At 44.7% G+C, this 22974-nt stretch overlaps 1 protein-coding gene across 3 annotated transcripts; it reads right to left on the bottom strand.

Annotated features, from left to right (window-relative positions):
• Positions 1 to 114: 114 nt before the first annotated feature.
• LOC110499022 (prolyl 4-hydroxylase subunit alpha-1) lies at positions 115 to 21410 on the bottom strand. Of its 3 annotated transcripts, XM_036955877.1 has the most exons (16): positions 21256 to 21410; positions 19196 to 19302; positions 16926 to 17022; positions 16208 to 16359; positions 15794 to 15931; positions 10099 to 10347; positions 9776 to 9987; positions 7679 to 7855; positions 6548 to 6618; positions 5735 to 5800; positions 4169 to 4268; positions 3123 to 3176; positions 2875 to 2940; positions 2576 to 2644; positions 2366 to 2462; positions 115 to 2151 (listed from the first exon to the last, which is right to left on the bottom strand). In XM_036955877.1, the coding sequence occupies exons 2-16, from the start codon at positions 19278 to 19280 to the stop codon at positions 2081 to 2083; spliced, it is 1704 nt and encodes a 567-aa protein (XP_036811772.1). In that variant the 5' UTR covers positions 19281 to 19302; positions 21256 to 21410; the 3' UTR covers positions 115 to 2080. The 3 variants fall into 3 exon arrangements, with proteins under 3 accessions (XP_036811772.1, XP_021431509.1, XP_036811771.1); XM_021575834.2 differs by lacking the exon at positions 5735 to 5800; XM_036955876.1 differs by lacking the exon at positions 6548 to 6618 and having other exon boundaries at positions 5735 to 5805.
• Between the last annotated feature and the right edge of the window lie 1564 nt (positions 21411 to 22974).

Below are 22974 nucleotides of genomic sequence, written 5' to 3'. Positions count from 1 at the left end.
TTTTTCAGGGTTTGATTGATAACAACTGTGTTAATAGGAATAGTTCTGCCGTTGTTCCAATCAATTATGCGTCTGGTCTGGACAAATAATGTAAAACACTGACTCACTCCAGACTGAATTCTTTACTTAACGTAATATTTATTTCTGTAGAAAACATTAATCTCACATGTACAACACATATCCCCAAACATCCCATCATCATTACAATTCAAAATAAAAAGAAGGCCTGCATCTGGGAGGATATACATGTAACCGTGTTGCTTCTGTCCCTCTCCTTGCCCCCCAACCCGGGCTCGAACCAGGGACTCTCTGAACAAAATCAGCAACTGCCTCTCATGAGCTATCGTTATTCCCAGGGTCAGCATAGGCTTAAACTGTGGAGTGGAGGAACCAGGTTTGGAGTGATACACGGAAGAAATATTTCTTATTGATTCTTAGCATCATATTTCATTCAGTCATTTTAGGGATGAAATCCTATTATCATCAAACCCAATGAATCATCAGTTGATGATTGAATCATCAGTTGATCAGGTACAAGCTTTAGTTTACTGTATTTCACCAAGGCAGAGAGAGGAGTGGGAGACACAGGAGGAACAGAGCGCGTTGAGAGAGACAGAGCGGGGGGAGAGGCAGAAAAACTAAGTGACATCGTGTACCTTTGGCTTTAAAAGTCAGTGTTTATTTGTGCAGCAGATGCAGTAGTGTTTGTCGTGGAGTGAATGACCTCAGGGCTGAAATAGCCCCGAGGCATACATGGCCTTGGTGGAGAAGAGGGGTGTAAGGGAGAGAGAGAAGGAAAAGAGGGGGGGGGGGGGGGGGTGGGGCTGGCACAGCTTCTCTGTCAATATATCACAGTGAATCAGTGATAATCACTTGTCATAAGCACTGTTTAGAGACCTTCCCTTAGTCCGATAGTAACCCAGACCCTGTGCATAGTGTACTATATAAGATTCCATCAACAATGTAAAGAATGGTTTCTGAGCACGGTCACAATATAGCAAGTCTTTGCAGTTACATTGGTGATCCCCTGTCTTAACGCATCAGGTTGCACCACATTGTTTCATACGCGCACACAACTAGAACGGCCATTATTTAGAGCCTTGGCCTATTGAGTATCCCTGACTGTCATAGCACAACCAACCAATAAACCTCCAACTTTACAGCGACCCCCCTAGTCTAGCCCTGTGTATGCCCTGCGGGTCAGACCAAGATGGGTCAAGTGTCTTAAATCCCAGGAGGCTTGATATAATGTGGGGGGGGTCATCTGATTCTGACCTGTTGATAGAGAGGGAGAGGAGGAGAAGGGGGTACATCGTGGGAGAGTATGACAGTGCCTTTATGACTGGTCTCGTCCCTCTGTGTGCTGGGTCACAGTGGGCGAGGAGAGGATTGGAGTGATGGTAAGGAAACGAGAAGTGCACATGAAAATATGTCATGTTGTAGGAAGTTGCAAAGGGAGAAGCAGCTGTGTTGATTGCTCTAGTTCAGTGTTTTCCCAACTCCGGTCCTCCAGTCCTCCGAACCCAGTCCTCCGAACAGTACACCATTTCGTTGGAGTTCTGGACAAACACATCTCATTCAATTTATCAAGGGCTTGATGATGAGTTGACAAGTTGAATCAGGTGTGCTTGTCTGGGGGCTAAATTACAAATGTGTACTGTTGGGGTATTCAAGGACCAGAGTTGGGAAACGCTGAACTAGTTAATTGAGTATTTTGTCGATAGTATCAACATAAAAGTCCATGTTAAAGGGTGAGAGTTAAATAAAAGTTCCCCAGGTTTTAAGACAGCTGTGCAGTCAGTGTGCAAAACCCACCAACAGAAGGCACAGAAGACTGGGACTGGTGAACCACACACACACACACACAATAAAATGTGACAGATCACATGAGCAGCCAGAGCCTCAGAGAACCACTGAGTGAACTCTTGAGTTTGGAGAGAAGGAAGGAGAGGAAGGGGGTGGAGAGGTCAGAGGGCACTTCACCCCCCAGCGTGCACAGAGCCGAGAGTCAGGTGGGTCCATGAGGAGGGATTGGAAGGGGAAGACGAGGATTAGGAAAAAGGTGTTTTATTCCGTTTGATCAGTCAGACTCGTCCAGAGTGCAACGTCTTCTGAACTCTTGGCCTCGCTCGTGAATCCACTTGTTAGACACTGGAGAGAGAAGATGAAAACTAAGCCAGGTGGACATTTAAACACACACATCAAAAAACATGGCATGGGAAAAAGGACCCACTGGTTAACTGCTGGAGCAAACAGTTCGCCGACCGGACACAAGGTTATTTCTGCCCTCAGGCAGACCTGAAGTTCTCAGGGTGTAGGTAATATGACAGGATTAAAGGATGTAATGAGAAACAGGTCGGCTCACCCCACTTGTTGCCTACCAGGACGGGGCAGGCTGCGTGCCGCGTGCTGTAGTCACCCTCCCCGCTGGCAAACAGGTTATACCAGAACACCGCACTTCCCTGAAAACAACAGTTTACATATACACGCATTAAAGACACCGTTCCTGATTTAGCGTTCAAATATCATCACAGGAAAAGAATGCGATGTGAACACGCACAGTTGTGCGTCTCACCTTTTTGGGCCACACTGCAGCTCCCACGTCTGTAAAGACAGTGGCGCCCCCTGATGGCACGTCACTCATCTGCAACAGAGAAGAGAGCGTCTTCAAGCAATCGGTCATGCGTACCACTCTAAATAGCAGAGATTTTTCAAGTTCAACATAATTGAACCCCATTGCTGTTGAATGGAATCTTGGAAATGAGACCGATTTACACATGGGTAAATGGAAGATCGAACGTGTATCCACAGCTATGAAAGAGACCTTGAAACAGCGGATTGCTTAATGGACATGTAAAAAGCAGAGAGACTAACGTAAATTAACCAGGTGGCGATGCGGTTCCCGGTGCCCAGCTCTTTAAACGCATCTGGTTCATCTTTCTGCAAAGACAGGGAACAAACAAAGGGTCTAAGGTTGAATAACACTCAAGGCAAAAACCCCACCCAGATATGAACCCACTAACAGTAGATCCAAGTGTGCCAGCCATCAACAGTCACCCACTGACTCTCGGTCATGCACGTCATAGTTCCCTGACCAGAATAGAAAGAGAAGCCTTGTTTACCCGCCCAAAGTCAAAGTGGGGCTCGTATTGCCCGCCCACGCCATAATTTGCCACCTGGGGAGAGAGGAAGAGAGGGTATAAACAGTGACAGATGATGTGTTGTCATTAGAGACACTCGTGTTCAATACTGTAGAATGACCTTTCCTTCCGGTTTACCTTCACAGTACAAACACTAGTCTTTCATTGGCTCTTCCTAAGTAGCAAACAGCAGTAAAGTTCATTCCTGAACGATCAATCAAATGTATTTATAAAGCCCTTTTAACCATCAGTAGATGTCAGAAAGTGCTATACAGAAAACCAGCCTAAATCCCCAAACAGCAAGCACTGCAGATGTAGTCACTGCATGGGATACATTTTTCACCCTGTTGCTATAATAGACATATACACTGAACATACCAAACATTAGGAACACCTTCCTAATATTGAGTTGCACGCCCCCCCCCCCCCTTTTGCCCTCAGAACAGCCTCAATTCGTCGGGGCATGGACTCCACAAGTTGTCAAAAGCGTTGCACACAGATGCTGGCCCATGTTGACTCCAATGCTTCCCACAGTTGTGTCAAGTTGCCTGGATGTCCTTTGGGTGGTGGACCATTCTTGATACACACAGGAAACTGTTGAGCGTGAAAAACCCAGCAGCGTTGCAGTTCTTGACACAAACTGATGCGCCAGGTGCCTACTACCATAACCTGTTCAAAGACACAAATCTTTTGTCTTGCCCATTCACCCTCTGAATGGCACACATACACAATCCATGTCTCAATTGTCTCAAGACACAAAAATCTTTCTTTAACCTGTCTCCTCCTTCATCTATACCGATTCAAGTAGATTTAACAAGTGACACACAGTACATAAGTGATTCATATCTTTCACCTGGAATTACCTGATCAGTCGATGTCATGGAAAAAGCAGGTGTTCTTAATGTTTCGTATACTCAAGTGTATATTCACATCATTGGTTGCTAAACCCTATAGGTGTACTGTGAGAGTATCCACTCCTGCCATTCCTACCAAACTCCCTCAGCCAACCAGATGTTCTGTTGCGTTACCTGTAGCTCCTCTGCTGTCTTGACATTCAGGCCGGTGATATCCTCAATGCGCTGGTTTATCTTGTCCACTACTGGATCCTCATAGGCGGTTAGCCACGCACTATGATGAGAGACGGAGATTTTCCGAGTCGTAAAATACACCTGGATTTATGATCAATTGCAGCCAGGCAGCTGACTAACGTTATTACAGATGAGCATGGGCTGCATGCGTTAGTACTGTATGTTAGAAGGGTGTAGGAGAAGGAAACAGGCTGGTTGGGACAGAACGCTTCAAGGGAACCCCATATTTATCCACAAGTCTCAAAGCAAAATGTTTGATATGCTTCTATTTGAAGAATCCCCTTAGTTTTCATTAACTAACTGTTTCCCGCCAAGGAAGATGAGGCAGAGTAACCATTTGGGGTTATTCATTTGACAACAGACCCCAGTCCTTCTGTCCCTCTACGTAAAATATAAACATATTGGATTAGAAAGGTATGGGAGTAACAGAAGATTCTGTTAAGTGTCCAGCAGGCAGCAGAGTAGACTGGGCAGACCAAGATCTCATCCTTCCATTGGATAGGAGCCACACCTGTGTGTCCTATGTGCATCCAGCTAATTAGCGTAGCCTGTGCATGTTATATAGATGAATAAGACATGCCTTGAAGTGGCTCAATCTAGTCATACATACTGAAGTAGAAATGTGTGTGTGTGTGTGTTGAATTACTCTGGGCCATTTTTGAAGTGCTGAAATTAGGAGAGTACGGCCAGAATTCTGGCTCAAATCCTCAGATATAAATGTGCCATCAGCAGCTATATCGGCTGTACGGTTACAAATATGTTTGCTGTATCAGACTGGTTGATTGAACCATTCATCTAACAAAAAGACAAATATATACAGCCTAAGAACCCGGATAACTAATGACCCTAAGATAATTCATTAAAACGTTGCATGTTTAATGAGCACAACGCTTAATGTATTTAACTCATTTAGGTGAAGGGGATCAAAGATCGTTATGAAACTAGAATCTGGGGTATCAGACTTGAGGAAAAGAACATGGTCACCACCATGTTTCCATTTGCTCGCCTCAGCTCAATCTATCCGCACCAAGGGGGCGCTCTATAACCGCTCCACATCAAACAGGCTTGAAGAGTGCCAAGGGGCCCGGCTGCCACCTTCCTGTAAGAGGAATTCAACTTTCCTCTTACAGGAAGGTGGCAGCCGGGCCCCTTGGCTCTCTTCAAGCCTGTTTCCACCCACACGCTGAAATAACAATCTGTAAGATTACACCGGAGCCTGCACCAAGATAACCCGAAAAAGGTCCTTGTGTTTTCAAAGAAAAAGAGCAGGTAAAACTACCTTGGCTTGTCATGCTGATAATGTCCATCATCTGATGAGTTGGAGAGGAAGGGATCTGACTGGATAGGTCAGGGGGAGGGAGGAATCTGACTGGATAGGTCAGGGGGAGGGAGGTGTATCCGTAAGCAAAGGTCCACAAAGGGGTGAGGGGGAGGGATGAGCAGCGTGAAAGGGCAGACAGGGCCTCATGCAGGCCCCTCCCCTCCCCTTCACCTTTGACCCCTTACCTCTTGGAGACTCTGTAATGGGCCGTGGTGAGTTTCCCTGTTTGGGGGTCATGCACGGTGGCGCGCCTTAGCTAGCTCCCAGACGGTTCACATTAGTCACAGATCACAAAAGTGGAGGACAGACACACAGAGAGGAAGAGGAGAGACAGAAACATAGAAAGAGAGAGAGACAGAGAGAGAGAGAGATAGAGAGAGATGGTCACTGAATGATCCAAGCAACTGTATGAAAGCCAGACTGATGCCGGGCCAGGGCATGCTGTCTAAAACCATTGCAGCAAACGACTTGCTGAGCTTGCACTCAGGTAATGGCTAGTAATGGCCACTGTCAAACTTAATTGAGATGCTACAAAAGGAAGATGAGATATTAGACTGCCCCTAACGGAACCCCGACAACTGTTAAAGGAGTCAGATAACAAGCAGAGGATACTAGTCTCCTCTTCCTCCCTCTTGTTATGATCAAAGAAGTGGCAGGATGTCTTGGCAAGAGCACGGGCCCAGAATTATACCTTCTTCAAAATCAACCTACCTTCCAATATACCCTAAATATCTACATTTCACAAAAAAAGTAACTTGTTCAGGCAATAATAGCACAAGTTCCCCAAACATACAAACTATCAATTTACACTAGTCATTGTGTACAATCAGTTATATTCATTCTACGCTTAAGTCGTAGAGTTCACAACTAGCTGTTGTGCTTTTGCCAAGGTTCCTGCCCGAAGCGGAGGGGATGCGGGGTGCAGAGGGATTTGGCGTTACAGACAGAGGCACGGTTTGGGTTACAGTTTTGTGCCCATCCCTGCCTGCTGGTCTTACCTCTTGCTGATGCGATAGTGGGCGGTCTCCAGCACACCAGTAATGGGGTTGGAGATGGTGGCCCGGCGCAGCTGTGGAGCCAACAGCCAACCGGCCGAGAGGACACGGGTTACAGGGACAATCCCTGTTACACACTGGCTGGCTGCTGGACCCACATACATTAAGGCTACATTAAGTCTGTGCTGTGTGTCCCTGCTGGGTTCCCTTACCCTCTCCAAGAGCTGAACCACAGCTTGAGTTATGGATCTCGATCATTGACATCAATACACGATTTATCCGAAAGTCAGATATGTGCTTGATATGAAGCTACGATTTGGTTATGATCGTTTGAGGTGACGCTCATTGCCGAGTCAAAACTCCCTTTTAGTTCAAACCGAGCTATCAAATACTACTGTATGAGCCAAGCAAGTGGGATGTTGCTCTTATCCAGCCAGTGTGTAACAAATAAACAAAAAACACACACATTGTACACAGTCAGGTCCTCAGGCAGAGTGGGCATCCCCAGTGTTCTTATGGCAGCAATGGAACGTGCATATTACACACATTTTAACCAGTGGGGGCTGGTGGGGCGAGCTATAGGAAGACGGGCTCATTTTTTTACAGGTAGCCAGGGGAACTCTCCAACACAGAGGTAGTAGGGATGACCAGGGATGTTCTCTTGATAGGTGTGTGAATAAGACCATTTTCCTGTCCTGCTAAGCATTCAAAATGTAACAAGAACTTTTGGGTGTCAGGGAAAATGTATGGAGTAAAAACAGCATCATTTTCTTTAGGAATGAGGTGAAGTAAAAGTAATCCAAAATTGAAATAGTAAAGTAAAGTACAGATATCAAAAAAACTATTTAAGTAGTACTTTCAAGAATTTTTACTCAAGTACTTTACACCACTGACTCCATCTCAGCCATTACAATGAGCCTGTCCTCCTATAGCACCCCCACCAGCCTCCACTGATTTTAACGCCTACCACACTTAGGGTTGAAGAATCCCGGAGACTTTCCCAAAACTCTCCTCCAAATGGGAATTCTGGAAAACCTTGGAATTTTTGGGGAAAACTGGAAAAATTACTGGAATTTTGCAACCCTTACCACACCCCAGACCTTGCCTTCCCCTGAGGGTGGACCTTGAACTCACCCTGGGTTTGGCCAGCTCTTTGACCTTCTCGATCTCGCTGTTGGAGAGGATGTCATGGTAACGGATGATGCGTGGGCGGTCCCACTCGTCCTCCTGCTTGACGGGACCCAGCACGTATAGGGGGTGACGGTTGTTGTCAGAGTAACGGCAGAACATACGACTCTGACGCCGCGGGGTCTGAGATAGGGGGAGGGAGAGAGAGAGAGACAGAGAGATCATTATCATATATAAATCACAGAGGGTCACCCGAGGTCACAAACGTGCAGATAATTTGCTATGGTATCTGACCCAAACATTACGGGACATATATGGGACATTCTCACAGTTCTGGCCATTGCTATAGCTACTGGCTTAGAATCTATCAAGGCACGGTTCAGCGAGTGCACACACACACACCCACTCTAACCCACACACACACCCACTCTAACCCACACACACACAAACACACTTGTTCATCCAGGCTTCCGCCTCATTGCCAAACATAATGACTAGAGTAAACAGATCCATCTATGGACAGACAGACGGGCTGAAGCAGAGCCAGGGGGAGAAGCAGGGAGCAGTGTATGCAGGAGAGAGGACATAGAGAATCATTAAGGAGATTCACGCAGCAGAGGAAAATGTGCCAAAAGATCCCTATTGTCCTGCCCAAACATCGAACTGGTCTCTCTCGGGTGAGCATATGGCTTAGGAAATACCCATATATACTGAACAAAAAATATAAAATGTAACATGCAACAATTTCAAGGATTTTACTGAGTTACGGTTCATATCAGGAAATCAGGAAATTTGAATAAATAAATTAGACTCTAATCTATGGATTTCACATGACTGGGAATAGAGATTTGCATCTGTTGGTCACAGATACCTTAAAAAAAGGTAGGGGCGTGGACCAGAAAAAGTCAGTCTCTGGTACGACCACCATTTGCCTCATGCAGTGCGACACATCTCCTTCGCACAGAGTTGATCAGGCTGCTGTGGACTGTGGAATGCTGTCCCACTCCTCTTCAATGGCTGTGCGAAGTTGACGGATATTGTCGGGAAATGGAACACGCTGCCTTAGTCGATCCAGAGCATCCCAAACATGCTCAACGGGTGACATGTCAGGTGAGTATGCAGGCCGTGGAAGAACTGGGACAGCAATCGTCTACAGATCCTTGCAACATGGGGCTGTGCATTATCATGCTGAAACCGGATGAATGGCACGACATTCATCCGCTGCCGTCAGGATCGAGTCGCGGTATCTCTGTGCATTCACAATGACATCGATAAAATGCAATTGTGATCGTTGTCCGTAGCTTATGCCTGCCCATACCATAACCCCACCGCCACCATGGGGCACTCTCTTCACAACGTTGACATCAGCAAACCGCTCGCCCACACAACGCCATACACGCGGTTGTGAGGCCGGTTGGACGTAGTACCAAATTCTTTAAAACGACGTTGGGAGAAATAAACATTTAATCCTCTGGCAACAGCTCTGGCGGACATTCCTCAAGTCAGCATGCCAATCGCATGCTCCCTCACTTGAGACATGTGTGGCATTGTGTTGTGACAAAACTGCACATTTTAAAGTGACCTTTTATTGTCCATAAGGTGCAGCTGCGTAATGATCACGCTGTTTAAACAGCTTCTTGATATGCCACTCCTGTCAGGTGGATGGATGATCTTGGCAAAGGAGAAATGCTCACTAACAGGGATGAAAAACACATTTGAACGCACAATTTGAGAGAAATAAGCTTTTTGTGCACATGGAACATTCCTGGGATCTTTTATTTCAGCTCATGAAACACTTTACATTTTGCATTTATATTTTCGTTCAGTGAAATTCCATGATCATTATAAAGCCTTTCAAGACGAGTAGGACTTAAGCCATTTAAACATCAAAATACATAGCCATTAGAAGTGGTGCATGCAGAGTGTGTGTGTTAGTACCAGTGGAGGCTGGTGACGGGAGGATGGCTCATAGTAATGGCTGGAAAAAAATGAATGGAATAGTATCAAACACATGGAAGCCATTTTCATTTATTCAATTCCAGCTACTACTAGGAGTCTGTCCTCCGATTTAAAGTGCCACCAGTGGTCAATACAGCCTCTCACCATCTTGATGCCCTCGCCGCGACACAGCTGTTCGTACTTCCTCCTCTCAGGCAGGTAGTCTGCAGGTCTGCCCTTCTTCTCAGACACCTCCCGCTTCTCCCGCTCTCTTTCCTCCTTCTCCTTCAGGCCCTCCTCTGCCTCCACCTTCTTCTGCTTGGCTAGCTGGTACTCAAAGTACTTCAGGTTGCCATTGGCTCGCTGGTGGGCAGAGTCTGAGGAAAACAGCAGACACATTTAGGACTGAAGATGAGAATCTACTCAGTATTGTCCTGTGCATTACAATCAAGACATGAAACGCATATGAAACACAAATATCCACTCACCCAATTTCAGCAGTCTCTTGGTGTAGTCCAGGGCCCTCTCTAGCTCCCCTTGCTGGTAGATAGAGTAGCTGAGGTAATCCAGGATGGTCACCATGTCCACGGTGGACTCCTCTCCCCCATCCAGCTGTTTCAGGGCCTGCTCCATCCACAGCTCCGTGTGGTAGTAGTCTGCATCAGAGTAGGCTATCTTCCCCAGCTCAAAGCAGTCCTCCACCGTCATCGGGCTCATAGTGACATCCGTATTGGTTCCTGTGTGTAGACATGAGTGAGTGACACACACGCATCCGACACACACATAGACTCATCTCATCAGCATAAAAATTCCATCTCGGCAGCATTTGCATACAGTGCATTTCCATGGCATTACATGGGATTTCAAGACTTCATGTGGAATAAATGGGGCTTTCCACTGCATGTTGTGAGCCCTGTGCAGGGTTTCCCTCCGTAACAGTAGCAGCAGTCACTGAAGCTATAACAGAACCTCCGCCGGCAACACGCCCACGGCTAATCCACTCCTGGTATGCAGCTCCCTCCACATGCCTTTCCCTGCCTGCCCCTCACCCGCATCACCAGGCAGTTCCCTCATGGAGATGGTATGTGTTTCCAGCCAGTAGGTGCCTAAATGACTATCGTCTCATAGCACTCACATCTATAGCCATGAAATGCTTTGAAAGGCTGGTCATGGCTCACATCAACACCATCATCCCAGACACCTTAGCCTTACTCCAATTCGCATACCGCCCCCAACAGATCCATAGATAGCGCAATCTCTATTGCACTCCACACTGCCCTCACTCACCTGGATAAAAGGAATATCCAAGGTAAGAATGCTTCATTGACTACTGCTCGCATTTAACACCATAGTCCCCTGCAAGCTCATCGCCAAGCTCAGGTGACACCTCCCTGGACATTCCCTCTGCAATTCTGGAAGGATATTGACCTCATCCCGTCAGTCGAGGATGCCTGGTCGTTCTTTAACCTCACTAGGGTAGGGGGCAGCATTCCTAATTTTGGATGAAAAGCGTGCCCAAAGTAAACTGCCTGCTACTCAGATCCAGAAGCTAGGATATGCATATAATTGGTCGATTTGGATAGAAAACACAAGTTTCCAAAACCGTTAAAATAATGTCTGAGTATAACAGAACTGATATGGCAGGCAAAAACCTGAGGAAAATCCATTCCTGGAAGTGCCTTTATTTTGAAATGCCTGTTTTTCCATTGAAAGCCTATCCACCATACAAAGACTTATGACGCAGTTCACAATCCCCATTGTTTCAGGCTTTTACTCTGAAATATGAGGGAGGAACACCACTTTCAAATGAGAGGACAGTGGAAATTTCCAGACATGAGTCCAGTGTGTGACCGGGTGTGCGCCTTTCTTGTTTCTCCTTTTCTATTGACGAAGCTATTGTCCGGTTGAAATATGATCGATTATTTATGACAAAAACAACCTGAGGAATGATTATAAACATCGTTTGACATGTTTCTACAAACTTTTATGGTACTTTTTAGATTTTTCGTCTGCATGCTGTGACCGCGCTTTGTTCCAATGGATTACGAAACACACAAACAAAACAGAGATTTTTGTATATAAAGAGGGAATTTATCGAACGAAACAAACATTTGTGTGACATGGAGTCTTGGGAGCGCTACCATAAGAAGATCAAAGGTAAGTGATAAATTGTATTGCTATTTCTGACTTTTGTTACTTCTCTTCTTGGCTGCTAACTGTTTGTAATGATTTGTCTGCTGGGCACTGTTCTCAGATAATCGCATGGTTTTCTTTTGCCGTAAAGTATTTTTGAAATCTGACACCGTGGTTGCATTAACAAGAAGTTCATCTTTAAACCGATGTATAACACTTGTATGCTTCATGAATTTTTATAATTTATAATTTTTGAATTTGGCGCTCTGCAATTTCACTGGATGTTGGCCAGGTCGAACGGTAGCGTTTCACACCCCCGAAAGAGGTTAAAAGTAATTTCCTCACCATCTTAAATAAGCATGCCCCTTTCAAAAAATGTAGAACTAAGAACAGATATAGCCCTTGGTTCACTCCAGACCTAACTGCCCTCGACCAGCACAAAAACATCCTGTGGCGGACTGCACTAGCATCGAATAGTCCCCGTGATGCGATATGCAACTTTTCAGGGAAGTCAGGAACCAATACACGCAGTCAGTCAGGAAAGCAAAGACTAGCTTTTTCAAACAGAAATTTGCATCCTGTAGCTCTAACTCCAAAAAGTTCTGGGACACTGTAAAGTCCATGGAGAATAAGAGCACCTCCTCCCAGCTGCCCACTGCACTGAGGCTAGGTAACACTCACCACCGATAAATCCACGATAATCAAGAATTTCAATAAGCATTTCTCTACGGCTGGCCATGCTGTCCTCCTGGCTACCTCAACCCCGGCCAACAGCTCCGCACCCCCGCAACTATTTTCCCAAGCCTCCCAAACTTCTCCTTCACCCAAATCCAGATAGCAGAAAGAGCTGCAAAACCTGGACCCGTACAAATCAGCTGGGCTAGAAATTCTGGACCCTCTCTTTCTAAAATTATCCGCCGCCATTGTTGCAACCCCTATTACCAGTCTGTTCAACCGCTCTTTCATATCGTCCGAGATGCCTAAAGATTGGATAGCTGCCGCAGTCATGCCCCTCTTCAAAGGGGGTGACACTCTAGATCCAAACTGTTATAGACTGATATCCATCCTGCCCTGCCTTTCTAAAGTCTTCGAAAGCCAAGTCAATAAACAGATCACTGACCATTTCGAATCCCACCGTACCTCTCCGCTGTGCAATCCGGTTTCCGAGGTGGTCACGGGTGCACCTCGGCCAAGCTCAAGGTACTAAACAATATCTTAACCGCCATCGATAAATGACAGTACTGTGCAGCTGTCTTCATCGACCTGGCCAAGGCTTTCGACTGTCAATCACCCTATTCTTATCGGCAGACTCAATAGCCTTGGTTTCTCAAATGACTGCCTCGCCTGGTTCACCAACTACTTCTCAGACAGAGTTAAAACGGAGGGCCCGTTGTCCAGACCTCTGGCAGTCTCTATGGGGGTACCACAGGGTTCAATTCTTGGGCCGCTTATTTTCTCTGTATATATCAACAATGTCGCTCTTGCTGCGGGTGATTCCCTGATCCCCCTCTACGCAGACAACGCCATTCTGTATACATGTGGCCCTTCCTTGGACACTGTGTTAACTAACCTCCAAACGAGCTTCAATGCCATACAACACTCCTCCGTGGTTTCCAACTGCTCTTAAGCGCTAGTAAAACCAAATGCATGCTTTTCAACCGTTCGCTGCCAACACCCGCCCGCCCGACTAGCATCACAACTCTGTACGGTTCTGACTTAGAATATGTGGACAACTACAAATACCTAGGTGTCTGGCTAGACTGTAAACTCTCCTTCCAGACTCATATTAAACATCTCCAACCCCAAATTAAATCTAGAATCGGCTTCCTATTTCGCAACAAAGCCTCCTTCACTCACACCGCCAAACATACCCTCGTAAAACTGACTATCCTACCGATCCTCGACGATGTCATTTACAAAATAGCTTCCAATACTCTACTCAGCAAACTGTCTATCACAGTGCCATCCGTTTTGTTACCAAAGCCCCTTATAACACCCACCACTGAGACCTGTATGCTCTAGTAGGCAGGGCCCTCGCTACATATTTGTTGCCAGACCCACTGGCTCCAGGTCATCTATAAGTCGATGCTAGGTAAAGCGCTGCCTTATCTCAGCTCACTGGTCACGATAACAACACTCACCCGTAGCACGCACTCGAGCAGGTATATTTCACTGGCCATCCCCAAAGCCAACACGTACTTTGGCCGCCTTTCCTTCCAGTTCTCTGCTGCCAATGACTGGAACAAATTGCAAAATTCGCTGAAGCTGGAGACTTATATTTCTCTCAATAACTTTAAGCATCAGCTATCTGAGCAGCTAACCAATCGCTGCAGTTGTACATAGCCCATCTGTAAATAGCCCACCCAATCTACCGACATCATCCCCATATCATTTTTATTTACTTTTCTGCCCTTTTGCACACCAGTATTTCTACTTGCACATCATCTGCTCATCTATCACTCCAGTGTTAATTTTCTCAATTGTAACTACCTCGTTACTATGGCCTACCTCCTCACGCCATTTGCACACACTGCGTATAGACTTTCTTTTTTTCCTTTTGTGTTATTGGCTGTACGCTTGTTTATTCCATGTGTAACTCTGGGTTGTTGTTTGTGTCGCACTGCTTTACTTTATCTTGGCCAGGTTGTAGTTGTAAATGAGAACTTGTTCTCAACTAGCTTACCTGGTTAAATAATGGTGAAAAATTAAAAATTAAATTAATTTTTATTTTAAATCAACACGGGGACCCCTCAGGGGTGTGTGCTTAGTCCCCTCTTGAACAGTATTAACACATGAATGTGTGGCCTAACAACTCCAACATCATCATCAAGTTTGCAGACACGCCGGTGGTAGGTCTGATCACCAACAATGATGAGGCAGCCTGTTAGAGCATGGAGCTTGCAACGCCAGGGTTGTGGGTTCGATTCCCACAGAGGACCAGTACGAGAGAAAAATGTATGAAATGTATGCAATCACTACTGTAAATCGCTCTGGATTAGAGGGTCTGCTAAATGACTAACATTAAGGGATGTGGTCTGAGACCTGGCAGTGTGGTGCCAGCACAACCTCTCCCTCAACGTCAGCAAGACAAAGGAGCTGATCGTGGACTACATGAATTGGAGGGGTGAGCACACCCCCCATCCACATTGACGGGGCTGTAGTGGAGCAGGTCGAGAGCTTCAAGTTCCTCAGTGTCCACATCACTAAGGAATTAACATGGTTTACACACACACACCCTAACAGTTGTGAAGAGGGCACGACAGCGCCTCTTCTCCCTCGGGAGGCTGAAAAGATTAGGCATGGGCCCTCAGATCCTCAAAAAGTTCTACAGCTGCATCTTGTCTGGCTGCATCACCACGCGGCAACTACAAGGCACATGACACCACAGAGTGTGGTTCGTACGGCTGAGTACATTACTGGGGCCGAGCTCCCTGCCATCCAGGACCTCTATACCGGGAGGTGTCAGAGGAAGGCCCAGCGAATTGTCAAAGACTCCAACCACCCAAGCCATAGACTGGTCACTCTACTGCCGCACGGCAAGTCTGGAACCAACCATGAACCATGACCATGAACAGCTTCTACCCCCAAGCCATAAGCCTGCTAAACAAGACTGCTAAATAGCTCATCAAATGGCTACCCGGACAACCTGCATTTACCTTTTTTTGCACTAACTCTCTTATACTGACTCTATACACACACACTAGACTCTACCCACACACTCACATATACTTACACTGATACCCCAACACACACACACGCACGCACTCACACGCTGCTGCTACTGTCTATTATCTATCATGTTGCCTAGTCACTTTGCCCTTACCTATATGTACCTGGTACCCCCTGTAGATAACCATATTATTTTCACTCCTTAATCACTGTGTATTTATTCCTTGTGTCACTATTTCCATTTTATCATTAACTCTGCATTGCTGGAAAAGGACCCATCAGTAAGTATTTCACTGTTAATCTATAACCGTAGTTCACAAAGCATGTGACGCATAGATTTAAAGCCCCTAGCCTCTACCTCCCTGCCCCATCACCCCTCACCAGGCAGCTCTCCCGTGGAGATGGTTTGCGTGTCCAGCCGGTAGGTGTCCTGCAGCCTCATCAGGGCCTTGGCTGCCCCCGTCTGGTCGTCATCATTGGGGAAGTGCTGTCTCTGGATGGTCAGGTTGGAGATGAACCCTGGAGTATGGGAAGGAAAGATTGTAAAACTCAATTCTATTATACAAGATCTTCCCTCAAGGTGGTACAGATGCTAAAAGATGCTTGGAGAGCAATCTTGTTTCTCCCTGAGTGGGAAAAGACCCTGTTCCATCACTTTAGTGAAAAAAATGCTACTGATTATATCGTTTGAAAAAAATAACTTGTCAATTAGCAATAATTTGGAAGGATGAATCTTTATGTGGTAATAGAGCATGTATACAGTCGTTATAATAGAGGCCTGTGAGTAACCCTGACCATCAGACATGTCCTTGAGAACCAGGCTCTCCAGCTCTCCCCACTCTGTGTTGAGTCTCTTCATCAGCTTGAAGGCGTTGACCGGGTGGCCCAGGAAGCCCTCTGGGTCCTGCGTGGCCGTGGCCGACAACACGTCCAGCTTCTGAGCCCACCTGGACACGTCGCGGAGGGGAAAACACATTCAGTATACAACTCCTGGAAGCAAACAGTGGTTCCTTGTCTGATTGCATTTCTACATATGACACACATACATCAACATCGTATTCATGTACTCCCTCTACAGACAAACATAAACGCAAACCTGTCCCTCAGCACCATTGAAAGGCAATAGATAAAGAGATCAGTTGCGTCATGTCCTGGACTTGACACACCCGGTTGGTTCATTGACGGTGTCTCTTTATAGTAACACAATAAGCCGGAGAGGAAAACTAGGTGTCTTGTTTGCCGGGCCCATTGTAAGTGATATGACACCCTCAGCAATATGACACCCGCAGCAATATGATACCCACTGAGGGTGTTGTTGTACAGGTGGCATCGTGAAGAAGGATATGGAAAATTATTCTCTTAGTATTTATACCATTGTGTGTATGCCCGTGTGGGAGAGAGTAAAGTGAGCAAGAACGAGAGAGTAGCTATCTGGGCATTTGAGAGTGAGTGACAAAGATAGCGAGACCGGGCTAGAGAGATAAAGCGACTGGGGGGGGGGCTCTCCTCTCACGTTTTGACTTGCTCCAGCTTGCTCTCCTCTGCTCTGATGTAATCCTTCAGAGAGGTGACCAGGTCCTTTTCTGTGTACAGCAGATCTGTCATCTGACCTGGGGAACACAGTGAAACCGGGGTCAAAGGTTGTATAAATGTTGAATACATAGAAGAGCTATAAATGTTTGCAATGCTTATGTCTGTGATAAACACATTTCTACCCCTAGGGTTAAGGTTTGTGACCAAGACAGGATGGTAGTGATAAAAGTCATTTCCATGTAAAAACAAAAACAACAAAAAAAAGACCCATGAGCCCCAACGTGAAGATTATAGGAGCATATCAAACTGGGTGTCAAAAAAAAGCTAAGAGTCTATATTTTTGTGAACTAAGGCATGTATACATTTCTCAACCATTTTCCATCCTAAAAATGAGGAATGAGCAAAGGCTTTAGATTTCTGGGGAACATTGAAAAAGGCGTGTTAGAAAACATCTCCCATTAAAACGTCTTCAGAGGTATTAAAGACACGTCAAAACACAGTAACGTTGTGGTGAAGACCCCTGGCAACTAATATCAACACTTCTATTAAGCGCTGGAGAAATGTTTCTGCATTCTGTAAGTTTAAGAAACATTGCCTTTGTGCCTTGAAATCCCATTACCAAAAAACCCACATCTTTATATCGTGTAATTTCTCTCCCTCACGAGGAGGGAGGATAATGAAAGTGCACAGAAGTAACAAGTAAAGGTAGACCTGTCAATGAGTTAGTGTTTATACTCATATCAATTTTGTTAATTCATGAAGTATTAATTTAGTTATAATTGAATTCATATTAATTAAGGACTCCCGAGTGGCGCAGCAGTCTAAGGCAGTACATCTCAGTGCTAAAGGCGTCACTACAGACCCTGGTTCGATTCCTAGCTGTATCCCAACCGGACGTGATTGGGAGTCCCATACGGCGGTGCACAATTGGCCCAGCGTCGTCCGAGTTAGGGTTTGGCCGGGGTAGGCCGTCATTGTAAATAAGAATTTGTTCTTAAACTGACTTGCCTAGTTAAATAAATAAAAACAATAAAGTGATTAAAACTCAAAATTCGGATCCCAAATCAGTAACCGAATTTCCGATATTGAATGAGCTACAATGGGAAATCATAGGTCACAAACCACATATGGGTTCACAAGTTTGTACAGCACAGTAGAGTATAGTTCAGTACAGTACACAGTAGAGCACACTAGAGTACACTATAATGCCCTGTGTTGTACTGTAATGAACTATATTCTACTTGACTGTATAGTACTCTACTTGAGCTCTACTGTGCTGTAGTTTGATGTCCAAACTTGTGACACGTAGACATGGTTCAGATTTGGTCCAGTTCGGACCAACCAAATGTGGTGGCAGAGCTCATTAAAATAATAGCCCGTGTGTAGAATAATATCCAAATATACAAAGTAGGATATTGCATATTTATACCTTTGTGTACCTATTTAGGATACATCACCATGAAGAGAATGGCATTCATTACCATAATAATGCATTTCTGTGCAGTACAGGTCAGGGACCCACGAAGCAATTCTGTTACCGCAATTCTGTTACCGCAATTCTGTTACCGGGTGTGAAACCACTTCTCTTACAGTAGTTCAATAACCAAAACAGATTATTTTAAAAAGCCTGTGTGTCGTGTCCTAGCTGACACCCCATTCTTTCTGCAGACATCGTTAAATCTTAATTCGGAGCAGATAGTTTTTGGAAAGTGTGGACACGTAAAAAACGGAGGGAGATTTGACTGAAATTCTCTTACCAAACTTTGCATCTGCAGTTCTTCCAGTAAATGTGTTTTTGTTTTAAACGTTTAGTGTAAATTCGAGAGCTTGGGACTATAAGGTTCTATCTGCAAAAAGATTAGATAATTGGCCTTAAAGTCTCATTGGTTTGAATGGTGTCAGCAATTTTTTATTGTGTATTCTTTTAAGCTTAACATGAATTGGGGGTATTTAGAGTACTATATCAGTAGAGAACACTGAACAGAACAAGGCTGTGTCAATAACTACATTTTGACAACAATTCAGATGGAACCTTACAGTATCATGCTCTCCGATTGTTATAAGTAGTCTATGTGCAAAGAGCTGTATGGTTTGTTAAACGTTGAAATCAACCGGTTTTGTTTGGCATACACTAAGTGAGAGGGGAAAGGTCTCCGCGCAATTACATGAACGTGGAATTGCCCTAAACCTACTGAATAAAGGGGTATATAAAGGATTGTTCATGGAAAATAGAAGGAGGGGGATGTTTACCGATGGAGGTGAAGAAATCTTTGTCAGCGGAGGATGTGTAGAAGAGACAAGTCAACAACACACACCAGACACCCCTTGGCACCATCTTTGCACTGCAGCACAGGGGTCTGTAAGAGAGAGGGAGACAAGTTGTTAGTCTGTTACGTATCATATTAATACCTGTGAGATGTAAGGGCACTTGCGTGTCTCAGCATGCTAACTGGCTGAGCAGAAGCTCCTATTAATTTGTTGCCTACACTGGCAGATGGTTTTTGCCAGGCTTGCCTACAGAACCCACTGAGTGAATATGTAACCAATGCCAACTCATGCCCCCGGCGTGACCCACTCTGGTCCTTTCACTGCTCCCAGAAGGCCTTAGTTCTTTACACAATTACTATTGTGTAACTCGTGTTGCTCCTAAAAAAAAACACTTTGTAGACTCAAAGCGAGGATTTTCAATTGCTTTTAGTCTATGAAAAAAAACGTGTTGTTTTCATTATACAGTGTCTATCTATAAAAAAAAAACACAGACTTGATACTCAGTTGTTGAGTCACACAGTGACCGCTTGAGACAAAGAGGACAGTACTCTGTTTGACCAGAGGGCATTTGAGGCTTTTAGGATGATGGAGTACACATGCCGGCCAGTGCAAGCAGCAGCTGCATCCCAAGGAGCGTAAGGAGCAGAGGGGGGTCAAGGCGGGAGGGTAAAGGCTTGATTTCCCACACACGACATCACACCAGCCTTTTGGGCAGCCCAAGTATTTACGATGGGCAATCAAATACTCGGGAGAGTGCACAAGTTCACACAAAAGGCTGGAGTGCAGAAGGTACAGTAAAGTAAACAAACAGGCCAATGGGCTTAATTTACTTTCATGTTGGTCTGGATTTGATATCTGATAGGTACCCTTGAAACATACGTGCAACACCTAAACAGAGGCCCAGGACAGATGACCCATCACTCAACCCTGTCTAGGAAAATGTAAAGTAGGTCTCATCACTAAATGGTTTGGAATGTGGGAGATGTGACTCTACAAGACTACCAACAGCTAGGCTATTAGGTTAAGAGAACTCGTGAGGACACGCAGAGGCGATGTGTCTGTAATCGGCTAGTACTGTTCACTAAAACGGTTTATAATTGTTCAATAACACACGCTGACAGCCATGTTGTTTACAAGCTGCCTTAATTGGTTGAGGAAAACTAATCCTGACGTATTCCAGCAGTTGACTGGGAATGTTTGAGTCAATAAGTGATAAACTGAATGTATAGCCAAGCCTACTTTTGGAGAGGTTCAGGCTAGGGAGTGAAATTAGGGGAGACAAGTCTGCCACGTTCATGCCCCTCCCCCATTGCTGGGATTTTGGGAGCTCCCCTATCAAAAAATATATTTCTTAGAAGCCCTACCTCCAATAACCAGAGTCTGACTGCAAAATTAAAGATTGGTAATAAAGGGAAGTTACATTTGCTTGAGTTTCATTTTCCACATCTGGTATTTTATTATTCTGGCCCTGCAGTAGCTGACTAAACTCAATGAACTTCCTTCACAATGGAGATGAGTTGGGTCAGCTAACTTCACCCCGCAGCTATGTTTCTGAACGATCTGCACGTAGGCAACTCTTCTCTTGAAATAGCAACATTGTCGCAACATGTGTACAATAACGTCCCAACCAATTGTTTCCAGCAACATGTTACTGTTACGTGTGGAATGGGGGGAAAAAAACACATTGGAGATAAAAACATCGAGCTTAAGCTCAATTTTACTGCAGGTGCGACATACAACTTTTTGATACGTTCACACATTGTTGCTACTGTCCAGCAGGGCAAATCAAAGCCAAGCCAGATAAGAACACAGCATCAATAGCTAAAATCGAGCTAATGTTTCATTTGCAACAACGATGTGGCTGACAAACATTTTTTTTCCCAATGTGTTATTTCATAAAGGAATGCAGCAGACCAAAACGAATAGCTGTTTAGCCATTAGGTCCAGAGTGACTGAGGACATGTCCAGACTTTTCCTCCAATAAATACGACAGTGAGCGATATCATGCAATAATTAAGAACATCGATGACATATTTTGGTACCTTTTTCAGCCCAGCACTGCGTTCGGAAGGGGGTTAAATCCCCACGTCAATTGCCACCGCTGTTTTCTCCAAATCCTCGGTATTTGTACTGACCTGCGGTGAGCTGGTAGGTTAACGTGCCAGTAATCTTTTTTTTAAACCATCCCTTTTCTCTTCCGTGACATTTTACAGGATGGTAAATGTCGCCACCTGGCGGCTGAATTTAAACAATGAGTGAAATACAGTCGTGTTTAAATGTACTTTTACTCAAAACTACTGAAATCAATCTTCGTATTTACAGAGTAAATGGATTATGGACAATTATGGCCAAGCAAAAATAAACAAATAAAATAAACAGCGATGGGTGGTGGTTCTTGGATACATTTTTTTGCTTGGAGAGTACTTTTTTTTTTAAATGGTACAATTTCGAGAATAAGCAATATTTCGAGAATTAAGTCAAAATCAAATTTGGTGAATAAAGTGTCATTATTTAGAGAATAATCTCTACATTTAATTTCGAGAATAAATATTTAAAAAATAAATGAAGTAGACATTTTCACAATAGTCGTAGTTACATTTCAAGGTTAAAATGTGTATTTTTTATTAACCCTTGTGTGGTGTTCGTGTTTTTGTTATTCACCTAATGTTCGCGGATCTGATGGATCCACAACGTTGGGTTTTTAAAACAATACAGCCATAACAATTTACGTAAAAATACTTAAATGTTGATTTATATCAACTACAAGCAATATAGACAGCATGCATGGTTACTATTTGACATTTACCTCTCCTAGGTCACATTTATCAATAAAAGCACCATTCGTTTTTTGGAGGTAAAAATCTATTATAATCAAGACATGGGTGGAATAAATCATGTTTATCTTGAACAAATATAAATTGAACAAGGTTTTCCTCACTATTGATGTTTATTGCTTTGAACTGAACAAATTGGAAGGCCAAATTTTACATTACAGTATTTTATGGAAATGATAAATGAGCCCCATTGAACACAAATTAAGGCCAGCCTACACACCACATGAGTGACAGAGTTTTTCTGTGTGTGTGTTGCAAATGTATTCCTTGCACTTGATCCATGTGTCCTGTGTCTTCCTGTCCTTCTTGGGTCCACACACATCACAGAGGTTCTTCTTGTTGCTACCGGCTGCATCTAGAATGATGAACACACTTAGTTCAGGAATTTTACTAACATCTTACTCACTCACTCACTCACTCACTCAGATATATCGTTACAGCAGGCCAAGGTAGAAGAGTCAGACACACACACATGCAACAACATCACTCACACTTAATTCCGGTATTGGAGTTGAATCTGTGGATTCCCCATTGGATCTGAGAACACCAGCAAGGATAAGAACTCCAAATTATGCATGTAAATGAGTTTGGTCCATCTCCTTCCATCTCTCTCCAAAAACACACCTTCCCTCCAAATTAGTGCAGTCCAGAATGATTTTCTGGATGGTGTCTGGGATGAACAGTTCAAAAGAAGACTTTATGTCCTGCACATGAGAAACCACCATCCGTGTTGGCCCTGGTTGCATCCTTATCACATTGACAGCCATGCGGGGTGGCTCATTCCTTGGGCAAGAAGACCATTTTATTTCACAATTTTTTGACATCCATATTTCTCCTCCTGCAGGCTGCTGATGAGCTGGTTGCTGACGGGCTGGTCCTGGGGCTGGTTGCTGACGGGCTGGTCCTGGGGCTGGTTGCTGACGGGCT

The sequence above is a fragment of the Oncorhynchus mykiss genome, chromosome 20 (genome assembly GCF_013265735.2).
Source record: "Oncorhynchus mykiss isolate Arlee chromosome 20, USDA_OmykA_1.1, whole genome shotgun sequence".
Taxonomy (NCBI): Eukaryota; Metazoa; Chordata; class Actinopteri; order Salmoniformes; family Salmonidae; genus Oncorhynchus; species Oncorhynchus mykiss.
The sequence above is the reverse complement of the archived record's forward strand: the minus strand, read 5'-3'. Positions and strand labels throughout refer to the sequence as shown.

Coding starts and splice junctions, on each gene's coding strand:
- LOC110499022 (XM_036955877.1), bottom strand. CDS start 19,280: ATGGTGCCAAGGGGTGTCTGGTGTGTGTTGTTGACTTGTCTCTTCTAC. Junction 16,360..16,925: donor AAGCTGGAGCAAGTCAAAAC/GTGAGAGGAGAG, acceptor CGACGTGTCCAG/GTGGGCTCAGAAGCTGGACG. Junction 10,348..15,793: donor CTCCACGGGAGAGCTGCCTG/GTGAGGGGTGAT, acceptor GTCTACACACAG/GAACCAATACGGATGTCACT.